The sequence below is a fragment of the Rutilus rutilus genome, assembly GCF_951802725.1.
Source record: "Rutilus rutilus genome assembly, chromosome: 7".
NCBI lineage: Eukaryota > Metazoa > Chordata > Actinopteri > Cypriniformes > Leuciscidae > Rutilus > Rutilus rutilus.
The window spans coordinates 14,603,397-14,624,036 of record NC_140221.1 but is presented as its reverse complement, the minus strand read 5'-3'; the positions used below and the strand labels follow the sequence as shown (position 1 = coordinate 14,624,036).

General features: G+C 36.2%; 2 protein-coding genes across 2 annotated transcripts; both read left to right on the top strand.

The window, feature by feature from the left end:
• Positions 1-1,827: 1,827 nt before the first annotated feature.
• Positions 1,828-10,051, top strand: ciz1b (cdkn1a interacting zinc finger protein 1b). Its single transcript, XM_084414130.1, has 16 exons — positions 1,828-1,887; positions 2,599-2,798; positions 3,003-3,097; positions 3,438-3,601; positions 4,602-4,713; positions 4,873-4,939; positions 5,093-5,181; positions 5,388-5,449; positions 6,380-6,559; positions 6,637-6,761; positions 7,196-7,289; positions 7,411-7,524; positions 7,605-7,730; positions 7,811-7,883; positions 7,972-8,093; positions 9,400-10,051. Exons 2-16 carry the CDS (start codon positions 2,638-2,640, stop codon positions 9,961-9,963), a joined length of 2,148 nt encoding a protein of 715 aa, XP_084270256.1. The 5' UTR covers positions 1,828-1,887; positions 2,599-2,637; the 3' UTR covers positions 9,964-10,051.
• Positions 10,052-10,817: 766 nt separating this feature from the next.
• Positions 10,818-19,528, top strand: surf4l (surfeit 4, like). The gene is made up of 6 exons (XM_084414026.1): positions 10,818-11,044; positions 13,616-13,802; positions 13,898-13,974; positions 14,085-14,128; positions 14,226-14,412; positions 18,178-19,528. Exons 1-6 carry the CDS (start codon positions 10,997-10,999, stop codon positions 18,442-18,444), a joined length of 810 nt encoding a protein of 269 aa, XP_084270152.1. The 5' UTR covers positions 10,818-10,996; the 3' UTR covers positions 18,445-19,528.
• Positions 19,529-20,640: the final 1,112 nt, after the last annotated feature.

The following is a 20,640-nucleotide window of genomic DNA, read 5'->3' as shown; positions in this document are numbered from 1 at the left end:
TTTGTAATAATTGTTTCATTTTTGTGCTGTGTTCTTTAGGGATTTTATGTGATTTTGCATTGCCTTATTGTAATTGTGTTTTCTTGCATTAATTAAAAGATTTTTTTTGTGATAATTGTTGTTGTAAACAAATCAGTCCTGAACGGCACTAAAAATAAAACAGCACCAGTGATAGAGCATTTTAAAGTAGCATTTTCAAGCCACATGTGTGTTCTCTTGAGAGGTGTTTTACAAAAGCGGTTTTGGTTTTACAGTAAAGTCAACTTGCATCAATTTCCAGGTTTCACAGAAGCGGAAGTCGTCATAGTTGGGTAAAATACAGCGGTGAATAAGAGAATACATGAAATATATTTTTTGTGGTCCCATCTGCTGAAATAGCAAAAGAAAAACTCAACAACCGTGTTTTCACAACTTTCAAAAAGATCTAGAGAGAGATTGATAAAGGCAGTCAGAAGAAAGAAAGATGTCAACTTTACCATCACTCCCACAGCCACTTTATTAAAAACACCCTCACAGCAGCATAAGTGTTAACTTGTTTTTTGTTATTTGATGGTGGTAATACAATACTAAGTGTTATAAATGTACATAAATGAAAATAATATAAAACTTTGCTAGATTTACTATGCTGATAACCGTAAAACCGCATCATCACAGTCCATGAAAAGGGTCAATTACAGAACTTTGATTTAAAAAAAAAGGATGCAGGTTTTGTAGGCCAACCCTGAAGTTAGCATCACCCTGGTTCCCTCAACAAAAACCCAGTAGGATTTTTTCATTGGCTTTTTGGATTATTGCAGAAAATAAGATCACGTTTTATTCATCATGATAATCTTCACAAATGAACACAACTTTTCATTAATTTTGAAGCATGAATACAATCGGCAGAAGTCAAAATACAGGGGATACATGCATCACTTAAGAAAACAGGATAGGAAGAGCAAGGCAATAAAGTAGCCTATTTTCAAACAAGATACAGTAAACAGAGATAGACTATTAAAAGTAGTTCACAAAACATCTAAAGAAATTTAAATGAAACATACAATAAATAAATAAAAAATAAATAGAAATAATAACATGAAACTTAAAAAAAGGTTGTTTTTGTTTTTTTTGCTGGAACTGAAGTGCTAAAACTAAGGCTAACTCATTTTCGGGTTTTGGCCTCCGAAAATACGTCATCCTTGCACCACTATTGTTATATTTATTATTGGTCTTCAATTTATTGTACTTCATTTATTATACTGGCAAAAGTCCTGCCCCGCAGTTTTCCTTGTTGGAGAAGCTGTTTCACTTGGATAGAAAGAAAGGAAGAAAAAGGGAAGAAAAGTCTATTCAGTTGCATCCTGACTTTAAGAGTAAAATAATGTTTGTTGTAAAACTTTTTTTCAAACCTGAAATATAAGGAAGCTTACATTAACAAACAAGGTCCTCAACTACCCCAAGGATGTGAATTTAGATCCCTCCACTCTATGTCTATCCAATGACGTAGGGTAGTACTTAAATGAAATGAAAAAGTACTAGTAGGCTACCTAACAAAATAAATACTAGTAGCTAAAAAAAAAATTATCATGAAATTAGATACTAATTTTAGGAATTAAATGTTAAATGGGTTTGCCTATGTCAGGGTGTATTGTGATAGCAACCTGCTGACTGTGTGTGTATTATCAGTCAGCTTACTTAATTTTCTCTGATGTACACACACAACAAAAAAAAAAAATATTTATAATTTTGTAATTTTTAAACAAATACCAATTTTCATGACAATTAAATTCTTCTTCCGAGCCGGGTGAGGGCGCACTGGCGTTAAATGTCTGCAAACTCCAAACCACAGCACCAGAGGAAGAGTCATCTACCATAAACATTGATGGACTGAGGCTTTCATATCATAAGGTGGGATGTTTCGAACATTTCTATTAGGCTGTTTTAATCACAAATGAGTTGTGAAATGTGTGCTGTGCATTGCAAGGTTTTACAGAGCTCATAGGCTAGTATTAGACCTGTCTCTGCTGTCAGGAGGTGCAGTGCACTCTCTTACATTCATTTGCAAGTGCAACACTTTTGAGCCTTAACATTTAAAATGAATAATGCTTGTGTTTTAATTTAACGAAGTATCTATGTTAAAAAAAAAATATGCCCTCGGCACGCTTAACCACTTAAACTTTATTACTGCTTATTTATTTACACCATTGCAATTTGCAAGATTAACAGAATGTCTAACATTAAAAAAAACCAGTGGATGAAAATAATTTCCATCCTGAAGTAACTTAAAATAACTGTTATTTGAATCTATTTTAAAATGTAATTTATTCCTGAATTTTCAGCATCATTACTCTGCTCTTCAGTGTCACATGATCCTTCAGAAATCATTATATTATACATAATTACATTATATTATATAATGTGTGTTATGTAACTTATTTGGAACATCACTAGCAAACTACCCATGCCTCATCCACATGTCTAAAACAATAGTATACTTTGGTAATAGTATTGTTTTAGATGTGTGGATGATTTACGGGTAGTTTACTAGTGATGTTCCTAATAAGTAAGTTGCATTGGATAAATATAAATTGAATGGTTTGCATGCCCTGTTTTAAATAGGCACCTGGGATCACTGAATTGTACATCTTAGCATTAAGAATGCTGAAAATCAAGAAATTTAAGCAGCAGCAGAGGCACATGCAAAAGGTGTCTGGAACAGCCCAGTTAGATCCTCACGGACAAGGAGCACCAGTTGCTTCACTCCCTTATTCTCCTGATTGTCGTTTTCCTCAGCAGTCGCATGTGCATTCTGGAAGACGGTAAGGGCTCATATACTAACTACATGATACATGCAGACAATTATTATCAGATTGCCTTTTGTAACTGCCATCATTTTGAAAGCTTTAAATGATTGCCTGGATTTATGCTTTTTTAATGAATGTGCATCAACTGTAAAACAAATAATCAAAGACAAATAATTGCCTTGTCATTTGATTGTCTTTCTCCAAATACCTGTGTAACAGACCACCAGCACCAAATGCCTCTCCCCTTCTTGCTTCAATCAGACCATGCCATAATCCCATGCTGCAACAGTGTGGGCTCATGCACACAATGCCAGGTAAAAGAGCCACCTCATCCTGTGTGCTGCTGTTATACTATGGACCGGTTTCACAAACAGGGCTTAGATTAAGCCAGGATTAGGCCTTAGATCAATTAGGGCATTTAAGTAGCTTTTATAAATGTGCCTTAGAAAAAAAACATGATAAAACAAACAAGTTGCTTTCAGTTAAAACAGCTCAAACATGCATTTTAGTCTGGGACTAGGCTTAAGCCTTGAAACTGTGTTAGATTTGACTGTGGATTATAACAATATCCATTTGTTAGTTACCAAACCCCTGTGTATAACCTCATATAATATCTCATATTCTGTGTCTTTTCCCTTTTCTGAATCATTATAGATGTGTCTTTCAGTCACACCAAGCTGGTGTCAAGAGCTTTTCTAGAGGGAGGGGTCAGGCAGTCTATTCTTGGGCCTCCTCCTGTAGGCGTTCCAGTTAGAGACCTCTGCATGAACTTTGCGGCTGATCGTCGTCCCCACCAATGTGGATCACACATCAGTAGGGTAACTGTCTTTCCTCATTGACGTAGATTTACACGAATAGGGACATATTAACATCTTTAAAGGGTTAGTTCACCCAAAAATGAAAATTCTGTCATCATTTACTCATCCTCATGTCATTCCAAATATGTATGACGTTTATTTCTTCCTGATGAACACAAAAGAAGATTTTTTGAAAAATGTTGGTAACCAAATAGTTTTGGTTACCATTGACTTTCATTGTATGGACCAAAAAAAAAAAAACATGTTCCACAAAAGAAAAAAAGTCATACAGTTTTAGAATAATATGAGGGTAAGTGATGATTTAGGGGTGAACTATCACTTTAAGACCTACTCACACCAAGGTTTAGAATTTGCTGAATTGAAACAGTGTAATCCTATGGACTTATTCACACTGAAAATGGGTCCAACAACTTTTTTTCTTTTCTTTTCTTTTTTTTTCAATAAAATAATTGCTTTCAGGTCATGTGTCCTGCATGTACATCTGTGAGCATATAAATCACTGACACCATTCAGGCACAGGAAACCAATGGCAAAATGGGAATTAATTTAATATATTTATTTATTTTATTTAACTTGCATCATTTTACATCAAAAAACACCTGTATTGTTGTCATTTTATATATTGAATATAAATGCCACTATATATCTAATATACATGCCACTCTTTTTGTATCCGTCTATATCACTGTATTACTGTGAATAAAATTTGTATTATCACGTCATCATGGCTTATATTTTATATACAATTGAGTGAAATTGTTGTCGGATGGCATTAGTTCAATTTTCAGATGGGTTTTCATTGAAGAAGATGAAATCTTTGTTATTAAATTGTATCTTGTATTCATGACCTTTTGTCGTAAATGGCTTTTACATTATGTTCTTGGTGTGAACTGGCTTTTAATGTGTATTGAATTATAAAGCATTCTCTATGTTTTGATTGTTTGGGTCGACTGATATGAAGGAGCATTGAACGTGTTTCACATTTATTTTGTTATTTAAGGAGCCTACAGTGCAGAGCCTAGACAGAAAGAAGGAGAACGTGCTAAACATAGCTGGGAAAAGTCATGGACAGACGAGAAAAATGAACACTGATTCAGACATCGGAAAAGTGGGTGAGTACACATTAATGCTTGAGAAGAACCCTCTGCTTACAGTAGACTATTAACCAGTTGTGCATTTATTATAAAATGTGTTGTCAAATTCTATGTTAAGATCCACAATACATAAATTGTATGTTCTTTCTCATGCCCTAAATAAACCCAATGGTACAGTTGGACAAATTAATTCTGCTGTCCCAGAACAAGCAGAGCCCCCTTTGAAAAAGCACAGAGGTCAGAGGTAATCTTGACTTTACTGTTATTGTTAAAAGTGGTTTGGTTTGGCATATTGATGTCATGCTGGTAATATCAGTGCAGATGGATTAAAATGAATGAGGCTGTTTTTGTGTTTCATGTGACATACTCACAAAACTTCACTGCCTATTTTGAACAGACCAGTTGCACTTGGGGAAGAGTCTGGAAAAGGAGATAGGATACAGCAGACACCAAGATCAAACTCTGCAAGTGTTTCAGACCATGAAGGTATTTAGTGACTGTGTGTGTGGCTTGCCGTATTTGTCTCTTTAGCCTTGCGCAAACTACAAATCCACTGAAAAAATGCCACTCTATTTGTTTACTTTTCAGTTATACTGTTATCAAAGTCTTCATCTGCAACTTTAACATATTATATACTACTGAGTCGTGTTTAAATGTTGAACATACTTTTATTTCCCGTCTAAATGATGCAGAGGATGATAACGGTTCTGCACAACTTGAAGAAGAAGGTGTTGATCAGAACAGAGCAGCAGAGGTGCAGTATCACAGCATCAGTAATATATTTCCATCTTTACCTCTGGACATTCCCAATAACATCATTACATCTCAATTAATGCAACTGAATACAAAATGCACTGAATTTACTTTTTTTTTTTACAATAATAATTTTACACTTAATTCTTTCAGATGAACATCGGTTTGTATAAACAAAAGTCACATGTATAGTAATGCATGTCCTATTGTGCAGCTCAAGAGACATTATACACACATCTCAAATGCAAAGTTGCATTTATTTGATCAAAAATACAGTAAACAGTAACATTGTGAAATATAATTCAAGTTCAAAAGAATTTTAATATAATTTTAATGAACTATTTTAATATGTTATAAAAGGTGATTATTCCTTTGATGGCAAAGCTGAATTTCCAGCATCATTACTCCAGTCTTCAGTGTCACATGATCCTTCAGAAATGAATTCTGATGTTCTGATTTGGTGTGTCTTATCAGTCTTGAAAACAGATTTGCTGCTTTATATGAAAACTGATTTAAAAAAAAAATTGATGACTGGAAAGTTCAAAACAACTGCATTTATTTGAAATAGGTTTTATCAATTGAATGTATCCTTGCTTTTTTTTTTTTTTCTGCAAACTTTTGAATGGTAGTGTATGTGTTAGCATAAGACTAATGTTATAGTCACTTACCAACTGTGTCTGTGCAAAGCTGTATGCAGTCTTTCAGTTTCTCTCATGACCTTGTAAACGTTGTAATCCAGTATATCGGAAAGGGGCATTATGTAACTATCTGTAAATCATGTCGCTCCACCCATGGGCGTTATATCATAACAAGAAATGAATCTGCCTTGAAAAGAGCTCCACCTCAAGAGAACAATTCTGACACTTAATCAACAAAAGCTTATATTGTATTGAACCTGGAATACTCGTTTAATAAGCGCTGTGTCGTTCAGGTGCAGGGTGTTGGTACGTCTCTGAAGGTGACTATCCAGCGTAGCAGTGAGAGTCGAGCCTTCAGCACTTCACCTGAGGAGATGGCAGCAGGTGCAGGCCATGATGGCGAGAAAGAGAGATGCAAACACACAGTCAAATTCACCTGCTACATCTGCAACATCACCTGTCCTGACCAGCAAGTAAGACTTTACTGTATGTAAACGAGGAGAGGAGTCGGTTGATCATGGTGTTTAGTGAAGTTGTTTGATCTCTGCAGGGCTTCCAGACTCACATGATCAGTTTAGATCATCAGCAACGTATGATGGAAATCCAGCATGTGAGTAATACCTGTCTGGCCACACTGTTACCCCAAACCCAGGAGTCCCTGCAGGGAACAAACAGGTAAGCGATGCTCTCCATATTTTAAAGGTGTAGGGTGTATTTTTAATAAGTTGACTTACTCATAAGAGTGAATGAACACTGTTACTCTGTGGTAACCTCAGAACTATTGTCGAGTCAATGACAGTCTGAGAGAGCCGAGAGGAAAAAAAGAAAATGGCAAGTTCATAGAATCGTAATCTTTGTGTTCGTTAATTTTTGAAAAGATTATACTATTTTATACTAAATATTCGATTGAAAAATAATGTAATTTTTTTTGCAATAGTCTTTATTGTCACCATTGATTGGTTTTAATGCATCCTGAATAAAAGTGAATTCCTTTTTTAAAAAATCTGACCTTCAAATGATCAAGTATGGGTTAATTGCAGGTATTGTTTAAGGAAAATGAGAGAATAGCACTATATTTCAGAAGATGATTGTTTTTTGTTCTGTAACAGAGAGAGGAGGATGGGTCATCAGCGCTGGTGTCCTACCTGTCAGTGTCGTTTTTCTGGTGACCTCATTGAGCACAGACGAACAAAGAAACACAAGGTGACCTTAACATTAACAAAACAAATCTGACCATAATCACTGCAAATAATATCCACGCATACTTGAGGAGTAGAGTTTAAACCACTGACTGTATACAAATGCTGTCTTGTCTCCTCATTAGATGTCAAAGGTGTCTTCTAGACCTTTCTGTACTCTGTGTGAGCGCCACTTTAGGACTCCTCGCAAGTTTGTTGAGCATATGAAGTCTCCTGAGCACAAACAGAGGGTTGAGGAGGTTTGTGTGTGTATTTGTGTAGATATTTGAATGTAAAATGCTTTGAATGACATCAATAAGACTTTTCTCAATTGTTACAGTTAAGAAACGAGGGCGGCCCAGAGGTTATGGAGGAGCTCATAACTGTGGATGCTATTGGCTGCTTTGAAGGGGAAGACGATTATGAGGAGGATAGAAATGAAGAAGAGGTTGCAGTGTTTGAGAGGGTTTGTTGCATGACTTCATGTGCTCTTCTAAATTTGTTTCTTTTGGTACTCTTGAGTTTTTACTTGAATTTTTTTCCCAGCATCCTGCTCATAGGGAGATTGCTCTTGAAGACACGACTGATAATGAGACATATGATCCAGACACACAATATGGTGAGTCTTCAGCTTCAACCACATCTCTAGATTGTCAAAGAACAGTTTCTGAGTAACTTAACAGCTCTGACTGCTTTCTGACCCTCAGGCACTAGTTTTGTGGTGCCTGTCGCTGGTTTCCTCTGTAAGCTCTGTCATAAATTCTTCCACTTTGAGTCCTCTGCACGGGAAACTCACTGCAGGTCTCTTATGCACTTCCAGAACTTGCAGGTAAGGAAAATTACGGAATCAGTGGTATATGCGTTTTTTTCTTTAATGTGCGAGGCATTTAAGAGGTGGGCAAATCTGAAATCAATGATACTACATTAATTCATTCATTTATTAACAATTTCAGTCATATCAGACTCTTGGTGATTCTATGGGCCATCTCTTGCCATACGCGAGAGACTGTTCATGAATGTTCTTGCCGATGATTTTTCCGGGGTAGGTCGCTAGGTCTTTCCCCAACCATCCCCATTACATGGCTTGGGACTCACACACACACTCAATTTGGCATCTCCCATTAACCTATAGGGTGAATTCAGGATGATGGCAAAAAGTGTCCCAACCACCCTACTGTTTTTGAGTTGTGGGGGAAACCCAGAGGAAACCCATTCAGACAGAGGGAGAACATGCAAACTCCACACTGAAAGACCTCCTGGCTCAGCCGGGACTCAAACTGGGAACCTGCTTCCCACTGAGCCACTGTCCTGCCCGTACTACTATAATAGCTTCGTCTAAAAGAGACACATTCAAAAGATTTTACACACAGTGTAACACAGTATTTTTTATTTTATTTTATTTTAAATGCTTGCACTACAGTTGAAAAGTTTGGGTTACAAAATACAGTAAAACATTTCAAATCTATTTTAATACATTTAAAAAATGAACATTCCTTTGATGGCAAAGCTGAATTTTCAGCAGCCATTACTCCAGTCTTCAGTGTCACATGATCCTTTAGAAATCAACATGCTATATCTAATATGCTCAATAAATATTTCTTATTATTATCAACGTTGAAAACAGTTGTGCTTAATATTTTTGTGGAAACCGTAGTGCATTTTCAGCGTTATTTGTGGAATAGAACAGTTAAAATCAGCATTTATTTGAAAAAGAAATATTTTGGAACATTATAAATCTCTTTACTGTCACTTTTGTTCAATGTAATGCTTCCTTGTATTAATTTTAAAAAAATAAAAAAAATAAATCAATCTTACCTCAAACTTTTAACATTTTAGCGTGAGGTACAAATTTCTACTTAAGTACTACAACTATACATGTGACTTTGTGCATGACGAATCAGAACCAGACCATAATTTATTTCTAAATTGAATGCCACTTTCTAAAAACCTATAGGATGTTCCCAACAAGAGAGGGCGAATTAGCCATTCTGCATTGGCCTACATTCACTACTGACTAACATGTCTGTGTAAATAATGTAAGGAGGAACTTCTTTTGTTAAACAAAAAAGAAAAGTTTATAAACTGTTAATAGAGCTAATGCAATGTAAAATGCTTATTGTATATTTGATTTTCAGAAGCATAACACCCCGAAGATGCAGAAGAACTGTGAGAGTGATGCCTCATGTAGTAGCCCAACGGCGGACCTCATTGCTTCCTACGCCAATAAAACCAAGATTTCTGACAGCAGCCAAGCAGATCTCAAAAGATCACACATCAGTTCCTCAAGGGACCACTTACACCCGAGGAAGCTTAAACCATCTAAAAGAGCGCACAAATCCAAGACTTCACGCTCAAAAACCTCTGTAGCTCCAAAGAAACCTTGCGTGGTCATGAAGCACTTAATATGTACTCCACATTGTGGCTCGAGGTCAAGCCAAGAGTCACGCTGCCAAGAAAGCAATAGGCTTGACTCGAGTGTTCAACTACGGCAAACAGAGTCCGGTGAAAAAGAAAAGACATCCTTTGACCCTGTGCATTACTCAGAAGAGCAAGAAAATGTGAACGCAACACCCACAGTCAGTTTGTGTCATGTGTCACAGTTGAACTCGGAGGAGAATGTTACAAAACCAATTGAGGTTAAAGAGACGGTCTGCAAAGACCAAACAAAAAATACCTTTCATGCTCATAAGAAAACCTGACAGGAAAAAAAAAAATCAGTTGTAATTATTGTAAAATAAATGTTTATTTAAATTCAGAAATATTGTAATTCTTATTTGATTTCATTCGTTTTGTTTTATTAATAATTATCAATAATATTATAATTATTGAACAGCAGTGTTTACTACATTTATTAACTGAGGTTAATTTTGTTAATTGAATTGTAATGAATTGTTCATTCTTAATCATAATACAAATTTGTGAAACGTATTAAAATGTTGTTTTTTTTTAAATGTATTACCCAAAAGAAATAAATGCTGTAAAAGTATGGATAATTGTTAGTTTATGTTAACTATTGTATTAACTAATGTCAATGTCTAAAATCTTGTTGTAACACTGTCACACTGCCATATATTTATGTCTATGAATTTGAATCTTGAATCAGAGGAAGTAAGGTCACAGACAGTTTGTGATGGTTAAAGAGTGTTTATCCCAAACGTTTTTTTGAAAGCACCTTGCCCACCTCCACTTTGGTGGAGAAAAGGAAGCAAAACTGAAATGTCCAGAATTGTATAAAGTAGAACAGATTTCTTGTTTTTAAAAAAATTATAATTATAATAATCCACATAGATATTGTGTTCATTGTTAAGTAAATAAATTTGAAAATAATTTGTTAAAAATCATCAGAATTTTTAAATATCTAAACCCATATAAGTAGTAATAAAATATATAATGTTTTATGTATTTAAAAAAAAAGAGGTCCACCATATTTCAACAAGATTTCTGGCCTCACAACTGGCCTGAGAGTAGACCAGATGTCACTGCTTGAGCTCTATATTCTGGCTACATCAGTACACGTGGCATGCACATATATGTGTGTCCTACAGGGGGCGACAGAGCGAACTGCAGGGCATTATGGGGCGGAGATGGCATTCTAGTACGCACAGACGACGGTGAAGCAAGTCTAGTACGAGACCTGTAACACAACGGGTAGCTGACATAGGTATCGATAAACGGAACGGAATCAATCTAAGGTGTCCTGCAGACGGAAATCGTCTCCTGGATTTTGGTGTCATGGCTCAAAATGATTTAATGAGCAACGCGGAGGACGTGGCGGATCAGGTGAGAGAACTGAAGGCCCTGCCAGGGAAGGGAACTTGCACACTAAATCATGGAGACTACACTGATTCACTAAACAAACGGTTCCTAAGTTCGGGAAAGTCCTTGTGTGCGTGTACAGTTCGGGTCATGTTTGCTAACTTTGCTTGACTGCAAATTAGAGTTGTTTATTAACTAACTTCTAGTCTTGTGACCCAGATGGAGGAACTGAACTAACGTTAGTGATACTGTCTTGAAGAACTGTGCCAAAACCTTGATTTTCCAGGGCTGCTTTCGAGTAACGTTACTGATAAGGACTGCATGACATGTATTCATATAGTCGCGCGGTATATAAATAAATATACAGTATTTTTGCGTGCCCAGAATGTTTGAACGTCATACAAACTTTATCTCTAAATCATTTGCATCAGGGCAGTCACACATCTGTGCATTTGATGAAGGTAGAGTAAATGATGCACTGTTACTATACTCGTTTGATAGTTCCCATACGATGACTGATTAGGGAAAGATTAGGTTTTGTTGTCCAGGTTTAAACGAATTTTGACAGCTGGACATTAATCGAATGCGTTTATGTTGTTTACGTTGCAAAATGTGCATAATTCGTATCATTATGAATGTGTTTGGGGCTCTTTTTCATGCTGCGTAGTTTCTGCTTATTTTGGGCTTAATAACAAGAAGCAACTTTAGGATTATGTCATTATTGTAGAAGCGTATAATGGAGTTGTTTGGTTTATCAGTTTCGGGGATTTCAAGGCCGAAACAAGGCCATTAGTGCCATAATAATCTCAGTTTGTTTATTTTTAGCTTAATTTTCAGTGTCATTTTGGTAAATTGATTAAATCCCAGCCAATGACGGCTGTGTTTCTTTCTATTTTTAACCGGTTTCATCACATGCTAACTGGAACAATATTAAAAATCATATCTTTCTTTTATTCATACAACTCTAATTCAGTAATACTATCTTTTTTTGACAGAGAGCAAATCTGTGATATTCATGAAAACAAGTCAAATGCCCTTTAGGCATGCAGACTAAGAGTAATGTTGACGCACAGGCAGACATTGGCCCTGATATCTTTTCCCCATTCATTTAGTCTTGCTTGGTACTTGTTGAATGCTGATTGGCTCGTTGTCTTCTTAGTGCTGATGTGGATCGTCTGGGGGCGGGGCTTAGCAGAGGCCAGTGTCAAAGCTCTCAATAAGCCTTGAGTTAATTACTAGCAAGTTTAGAGAGTGTTATTGCCCATGTAAAAAAAAAAAAAAGTAATAATCCTGTAAGAGTAAATTGCAGCATTTTTATTCTTCCCTGTCCATCTTTATTCAACACCTGTTATGAGGAAGTGGAAAAGATTTATTGCTAGTAAACCACAGTGATATTTAAACGCTGGAGTCATAGCCCTTGTTCTCATCATGCGTCATCAGTTGCAAATGGATGCAAATTGGCCACCTGTTCTCTTGATATTGACTAAAAGTGTAGGGAAAAGTGAAAAGGGTAATTGGAGCTCAGGGGTTAAACATTAAACAACATGCATTTGAAGAGCTGCTTCAGCGCTTGCTTACTTGATGTAATATAAAAGTGTGTAAATCTAAAACATTCACCCTAGGGAAATAAATAAATTATTATATATTTTTTTGCTATTTATTCCTGTTTTAGGTTTGTAAAAAGCATATTGTATAATTACTAGGCTTGCTGCGATAGTTGGTGTTACACGGTGTTCAGCCGCACACCGATTACATCACTTGCCCACCGTGGCGCCGCTTTTTTTTTTTTATAGTAATAAAAATAATTTAGTTCAGTTAAAGAACAGACACTACAATTAAAAACTGAAGGCGTCTATTTAATTCAGTCTGAGTCAAACAAAAATCGCACCACAGATCAACAGCAGGAGTCAGATTTCATATCAAGTCACCTCTATTTATATAGCGCTTTTTACAATACAGATTGTTTCAAGGCAGCTTCACAGAGATAACAGGAGAATAATGCAGCAGTGTCATTTATCACATGACAAGATTGAGGCGTGCTGACTGTCAAGACGATGGTGGAAGATTTGGTTTCAAAGTGAAACGTAAAAGCGCCTATTTGGAAATATTTTGGATTTAAACCCAATGCTAATAGGGAACCTGCAAACATTAAGGCAATCTGCAAATTTTGGCTGATGAAGGTGGCAGCTTCTACAGGTAGCACTTCTAAATTACACGCACACCTTCATGGTGTATAACTTGTTTTTTTTATAATTTCTATGTTTAATATAAGCGAGTTTGTCATTGTACTGTTTTGTTGTTGTGTTTTTCATTAAGAATAATAATGAACCCACCATTCAAGCAATTGCAGCAAATTCGAAAGTGAAAGTAAAATGTGCACAGGCATTTAAAAGCGAGGTGGATAAGAGGGACTTTTTTTTTTTATGATACCGGTATTACTGGTGTTGTCACACGTCGATTGACCGGTGGGAAATTCCTCCTTTATCAAATTCCTTAATCTAACACCATCTTACACCATTTAACATGATTATACTTGTACCGCTCATACCTAGATATGGGGATTGTTTATATGTTTGTCTTTTCGTTCGTCTCTAGTTCCTTCGAGTGACGAAGCAGTACCTGCCCCACATAGCGCGTCTCTGTCTGATCAGCACGTTCCTGGAGGACGGCATTCGGATGTGGTTCCAGTGGAGCGAGCAGAAAGAATATATTGAGACGACGTGGGGATGTGGGTTCTTTCTGGCCACACTGTTTGTCTTAATCAACTTACTCGGACAGCTGGGTAAGAAGTTTGTTCAGCACTAAAATATTCAAGTTGGACTTTCTTCAAGTGGATTTTTATATAAAAATGTTTTATTAATCTTCTCTGTTAAACAGGTGGTTGTATACTGATCCTGAGCAGGAATTTTGTGCAATATGCCTGCTTTGGATTATTTGGGATCATCGCCTTACAGGTGTGAGCATTCTGTTTGAGTTTTTTAAGATGCAATTATATATAATCTGTGGATAGGACTGTAATTGAGTTAAACCGTTTATTTACGGTCTTGATGTTTATCTGTTCCAGACTGTTGCCTATAGCATTCTTTGGGACCCAAAGTTTTTGATGAGGTAAGTGTTTTTTGTTGCAGGATACGGCAAGTGTGAGTAGATCATCCTATGTTTTATTCTGATCTTGTCGTTCTTGACTTCTCTCATCTGTGTTCAGGAATTTGGCTCTGGGTGGAGGTCTGCTGCTGCTCCTTGCTGAGTCACGCTCTGAGGGCAGGAGTATGTTTGCTGGTGTTCCCACTATGAGAGAGAGTTCTCCTAAACAGTACATGCAGCTCGGAGGCAGAGTCCTGCTGGTGCTTATGTTCATGACGCTGCTGCACTTTGATACCAGCTTCCTCTCGGTGAGCAAACATCCTCAACCTGGTAAACGGGTGAATCGCAAAGAAATGTGATTTATCCGTTTACCCATTTAATTTATATTTCATCCAAAAATGAAAACCTTTTTGGGTGCAAAAAAACTTTGCAAACATTATAAACTAACCTCGAGAAACAGAATATACAAATCTGAAACTGCATTTCATGACCCCTTTAAGATTTTTAGGTAACACTTTAGTTTACAGTGTAAATGTTACACGTTACATGTAATTACTGTAGTAATAACTATAAATTATGCATAATTACATGCTATTAACCCTAAACCAAACCTTCATCCTAACCCTAAGTATTAAGTAAAAATCTTAATGACCCCAAACTTTTGATGTATATATTTTAGATGTCTTCTATATGTATATTTTGTTTATTATTTAAAAAATTTAATTCTGTCATCTTTTACTCGCACTCATGTTGTTCCAAACCCTTAAAACTTTCCTTCATCTTTGGAACACAATTGAAGATATTTTTAATAAAATCTGAGTCATTCATGAACACACACATCAGTTGTGATAAACAGAAGCTTAAGTACGCATGCTTGGCGTGCGAGAACCAATGAAGTTCATTCTTGTGTGTTACCAATGAGGTTTTATTCTCGCTTGTCAAGCAGGTTCGTTTGAGCTTTTGTTTGTGTCCACTGATCAATGTTTATTTGTGAATAAAAGCTTAAATTCAATCTGTTTATCATATAAAGCGATTGTGTCTTCTCAGAAAATTTTGACTAAACCCCTCAATTCATATGGATGAATTCTCTATGAACTTTTTGAAGCGTCAAAGTGGTAGTGGTGTATACTATCAAGTACAGAACTGGCTCAGATTTTATTAAATTAACTTGGTGTTCCGGAGATGAACGAAAGTCGTACAGGTTTGGAACGACAAAAGGGTGAGTAAATGACACAATTGTAATTTTTGGCTCCTTTTGTTTGTATACTGAATTTGCAGCAGAAAATGACGTTTTAGAATATTACAAAAATTTGTCAACAACACTTTTTTAAATGAATATGTATTTACCTTTAAACACTTTTTAGAAACAAGCTTAGATACTTGAGATAAAACTTCAGTCAGCCCTGTTTGCATGTCTTTGAATGTAGGAGGCCTTTTCTGGCTGTATAAATGTTTTTATTAACCCAGCATATTATAACTTGGAAGAACGTCTAAAACATTATAAATGTTTTTTTGTTTTTTTTTACCCAGTATATTATGACTTGGCAGTCCTTCCAGAAAAAAACGGTGGGGTTTTGTGATTGTTGCGGGCAAAAATCCTTGATTATGCGGCACGTTTTCTTAAAAAATGCGATGGAATATGCAGGATATTTTATGCGATGAAATTGCGGGAACTTGCAAAAACTGCGGTTTGATGAAAAAGAAAGAAAATTGATTCCCTGTTCTCACTAGGCTACTACCTTAATGTAAAGACTAATTTCTTATTACTTCCTATGATAAGCAAGCATACTACATCACAGAAAGTGCTGGGAATATTTAAGTTCTCATCTTTTTTTATTTCAGACCTTAATAAACACATGGCTCAAACTTACAAAACATTGATGAGTCAAACAAGTTCTGTAGCTTTACAAAAGGAATGCTACAACTTCTGTAAAAATGAATAAATAAAATATAAAAAAATAAAATGTGTGTTTCCTGTTTTACAGAGGTAGCTATACAAAACAGACATCTTCTGTTAAAATAAGTGCTTCCAATGCACAATGTGCAATCTCTTACTATAACGTAAATTTGCATACTACTAATATACTTACAGCTGTAATAACGTCACTTCATAACGTTCCCATGGCAACAGGCGAAAATGGCTGCTCTTGTGTGAAGTAAACGCAACATTTTTCAACTTTCTGCTAAGATATATGTGACTTTTTTTGCAACGAAAATGCGGGGATTATGAAATCATGAAGCAAGACTTTGGCTGATAATGCATTGAATTATGCGATCGCATAATCGCGTTTTTCTGAAGGGACTGACTTGGAAGAACGTCTAAAACATAATTGCACTGTGTTCAGCTGTTTGTGCAGGTCACAGTCATAAAGATGATGTTGTGATTGTTGCTCAGGATGTGGGATTGTGGTTGAGTATTTGTGCCAATTACACCATGATGCAACCTGAAATGCAAGCTTTCTCAAACCTGATTCAGTCTGTCTGTATACATTTTGGATTATAACAGAAACTGCTCATGGCTTGTTTGGTTTGCAAACATTAAAGCTATAATGGCAAGACCATTTTCAGCACTGATGTCATTCATCTCCATGGAACAATTCTGAGATAGTCCTGGCTGGCTGACTCTGCCTCTTTGGGCAGTTGTGGCCTAATGGTTAGAGAGTCAGACCAGTAACCTGAAGGCTGCGGGTTCGAGCCTTAATACGGGCATGAAATGTAAGTGGGGGGAGTGAATGAACAGCGCTCTCTTCCATTCTCATTTCCCACGACTGAGGTGCCCTTGAGCAAGGCACCTAACCCCCAATCACCTCAACAAAAATGGCTGCTCTAGGTGTGTGTTCAATACTCACAGCTGTGTGTGTGCGCACATATTAACAAATTCCAAGTATTGCACACCATACATGGCTGCACGTCACGTCACACAGTCTGTTCTGATACAGTCATGGACAGCAAAGGCAAAATGTGGGCATTACGTCCAGTTATAATTCATCTAATCGTACATAGTTAGGACAGCAAAATACATACTTAGAATTATCAACTTTTAAAAGGGAGGCTTTGCATGTCTTTTACTGTTGACATTAAAGACCATACTCTTCAGTATTTTGGCATAAATTCATCTGACGTCCATAGTAGGTGACATATTGCACAACATACGCACATTTTCAAAATATGTAATCAAAACTACACACGATGAATAAAACAATGACACAGGCTCCTTTAATTAAAGGTACAATTGCAATTGTACAAATGGTTTGTGCCAAGTCTGTCAACCGCAATAAACACTACCGTTCAAAAGTTTAGGGTTGGTAAGAATTTTTTTTTAAATATGTTTTTGAAAGAGGTCTGTTATGCTCACCAAGGCTGCATTTATTTGATACAAATATAGTAAAAACAGTAATACTTGTGATGAGATGATACAATTTAAAATAAGTGTTCTCTGTTGTAATATATTTTTTAAATGTGATTTATTCACGTGATTCCTGAATTTTCAGCAGCCATCATTCCAGTCTTCCTAAATCATTCTAAAATGCTGATTTGATGCTCAAGAAACATTTCTTATCATCACAGCTTAATATTTTTGTGGGTACCATGATGCTTTTTTTCCAGGATTTTTTGATGATTAGAAAATTCAAAAGAACAGCATTTATTTGAAATAGAAAGCTTTTGTAACAATGTATTTACTGTCACTTTTGATCAATTTAATGCATTTTGCTGAATAAAAGTATTAATTTATTTAAATAAAATTCTTACTAACTCCAAAATCCTATGCCTTTCACAGCAATAATAATAATTTCAATGTTTAATTTGAGGATATTTTCTTTACTTTTGTATCTTAAACAGTTTTTATTCCTAGTGTTGGGTCACCACAAAATTGAATGTGTCCAAAAACCAGTGTCTGAGATGTGCCTTCTCCATTGTAGTAATCCTTTTCACCACTTGAGGTCAGACGTGGACAGGTTTTCAGTTGCATAGATGATTTCTGCAGTTTTGAATCCTCCTTCCTGTATTACAGTTTTACATCAGTCACACGTGTCACTGACTTCCTTTTTCTGAAGTATCTGTGTTTGCTTCAGATTTTGCAGAACCTGGTTGGTACAGCTCTCATTGTCCTGGTGGCTGTTGGTTTCAAGACTAAACTGGCGGCCCTCACCCTGGTCATCTGGCTGCTGTCCATCAACGTGTACTTCAATGCTTTCTGGACCATACCAACCTACAAGCCCATGCACGACTTCCTCAAGTACGACTTCTTCCAGACCACATCAGTGATCGGTGGCCTTTTGCTGATAGTAGCACTAGGTCCAGGTGGAGTGTCCATGGATGAGAAGAAGAAGGATTGGTGAGACGGGACTGAACTCAAAACGGCTCACTCGCTCACTCTGTAGTTTGCCCTTTGGCAATTCTTTTCTGTGCAGTTATCACACAAAGCAGGTACACTACTTAGAGAGGAAGGAGCCAATTGAGACGTGGCCTCACGAAAACACCCAAGGACCAACAGAATGACCTGCTCTCCACTTCCCATGCACTGTCTATGTTTTCATCTTGCGTGCTTACTGAATTATTTCTACCAGCACTTTTAGACATATTAGGTTATCATATTTATTTTCTAAGGTTCAGGTCAGATTCTGTTATTTGAGAACCCCCTTGAAAATCTGGAACATCCATGTTATAAAAGCTGCGACCACGTTGAACGAATAACAAATTCATCTAATTTGCCATTTTCTCTGCCTTTTTATTTCGGTGCCAATTGCAAGTCAGTGTACCAAAGACGCATCCTCAGAGATATACTTCATTTTGCCTCCGAGTTCATTTAAGCCATTTTAGTTAATCACAAAATGAATTTTGAAGTCAAATGGAGAGTCGATGTCATTGAGTTTATTCAACTGATAACGTTGCTGTGTTGAAAATGACTGCGCACTGGGTATTTTATATGTGTCAATCTCTCCCTCAGCAGGCAAAACAAGAGATTCTTATTCAAAAACATTTTTTACCATTTCAAAGTAGTTAAACGTAAAGATGAAAAAGTTGAATGGCCATTTTGAAAAATGCTGCATTCCATTCTAAGGATTCATTGGCTTTTCATGCTCCTGTAGCGAGCTGTTAGTTTGTAATTGTGTTTGCTGTCTCTTGTCAGGTCACTTTAAAGTTTACAACAGGTGAATTATAGTGTTTCTCGAAACAAGCAGAGAGTTAGATGAGCATATTGAAACCCTGTGGTTTGTCAGACTCGGTGTTTAACCTCTTTGTACAAAAAAAAAAAAGAAGAAATAACTGAAAAATATTGATTTTCTAAGTGTTTTAAATATTTGTTTTGACATATAAAGGGAAAAGAAAAAATGTTGGTTGTTTAGTTTATTTTTATTTTTATAGTTAACCATTTTTTATGAGTAACCAACAATAAAATGTAGTGATATTCAAAAAGCAAAACATTTTTTGTCTACATGACATGGGGGGGGGGAAAGAACAGTCACTGAAGGTGGTAGTCTGGACATATATAGTTATGTTCAAGCTGTTAGTTATGATCAAAACTGTAGTCATCATGTCTATGTCTCCCAAACCTTCACAACCAGAGAAATTATGATCTCAAGGCGGAAGGAAACAATTTCCCCAAACATTCAGCACAGAAAATGTGAAGTGAAGTGGTCAGATTTTGTGTAGGCCTAAACTATTTATTGCTTCAGTAATGCTTGACATAATGTTCTACATTGTATGAATGTATTTAGAAGTAAATAGAATATATGGAGGAAAGCCTCCTCTATTTGTTTAGTATAGTCATTTTTATCTTTTTAGACGCTTGTTTGCAGAGAGAAAACATTTCGTCTGTCCTACCTAAACAACGCTATTTACGATGGACATTGGACATTCTTTGGACTGAAATTTAAGATACCAAGTAGTCGACCACCAGGAAAACCTTACAGGACCACCACAGAACTTCCATTGGTCTATGATGTTCTATGATATACGCCTGTACCTGCAGAGCGTTAAAGGGATACTCCACTTTAAAATGAAAATTCTGTCATCATATACTCACCCTCATGTTGTTTCAATCCTTTATGAATTTCTTTCTTCTGCTGAACAGAAAGGAGGATATAGAAGAATATCAGTTTCTGGTCTCATTGACTTCCATAGTATATATTTTTTCCTACTATGAAAGTCAATGAGACCAGAAACTGTCTGGTTACTGACATTCTTCTAAATATCTTCCTTTCTGTTCAGCAGAAGAAAGAAATTCATACAGGTTTGAAACAACATGAGGGTGAGTATATGATGACAGAATTTTCATTTTAAAGTGGAGTATCCCTTTAAGGTGATTTGATGTGTGTGTATTATGAGACGTGAAATCACTACTAGCCTACTTCTGTCCTTTTTAGTTTTAAAAAGAATCTTGACACAAAAGGAAATGTAATTGTTGCCACATTAGCAAAAAATGTTCACCAAAATATAATTTTACTAAAGCAAGACTGTGATGATAACTGTGGTGTTGCCAATATATATTTAGTAAGTAGTTTTAATATTATTTTTCGGAAATTTTGCTTCTA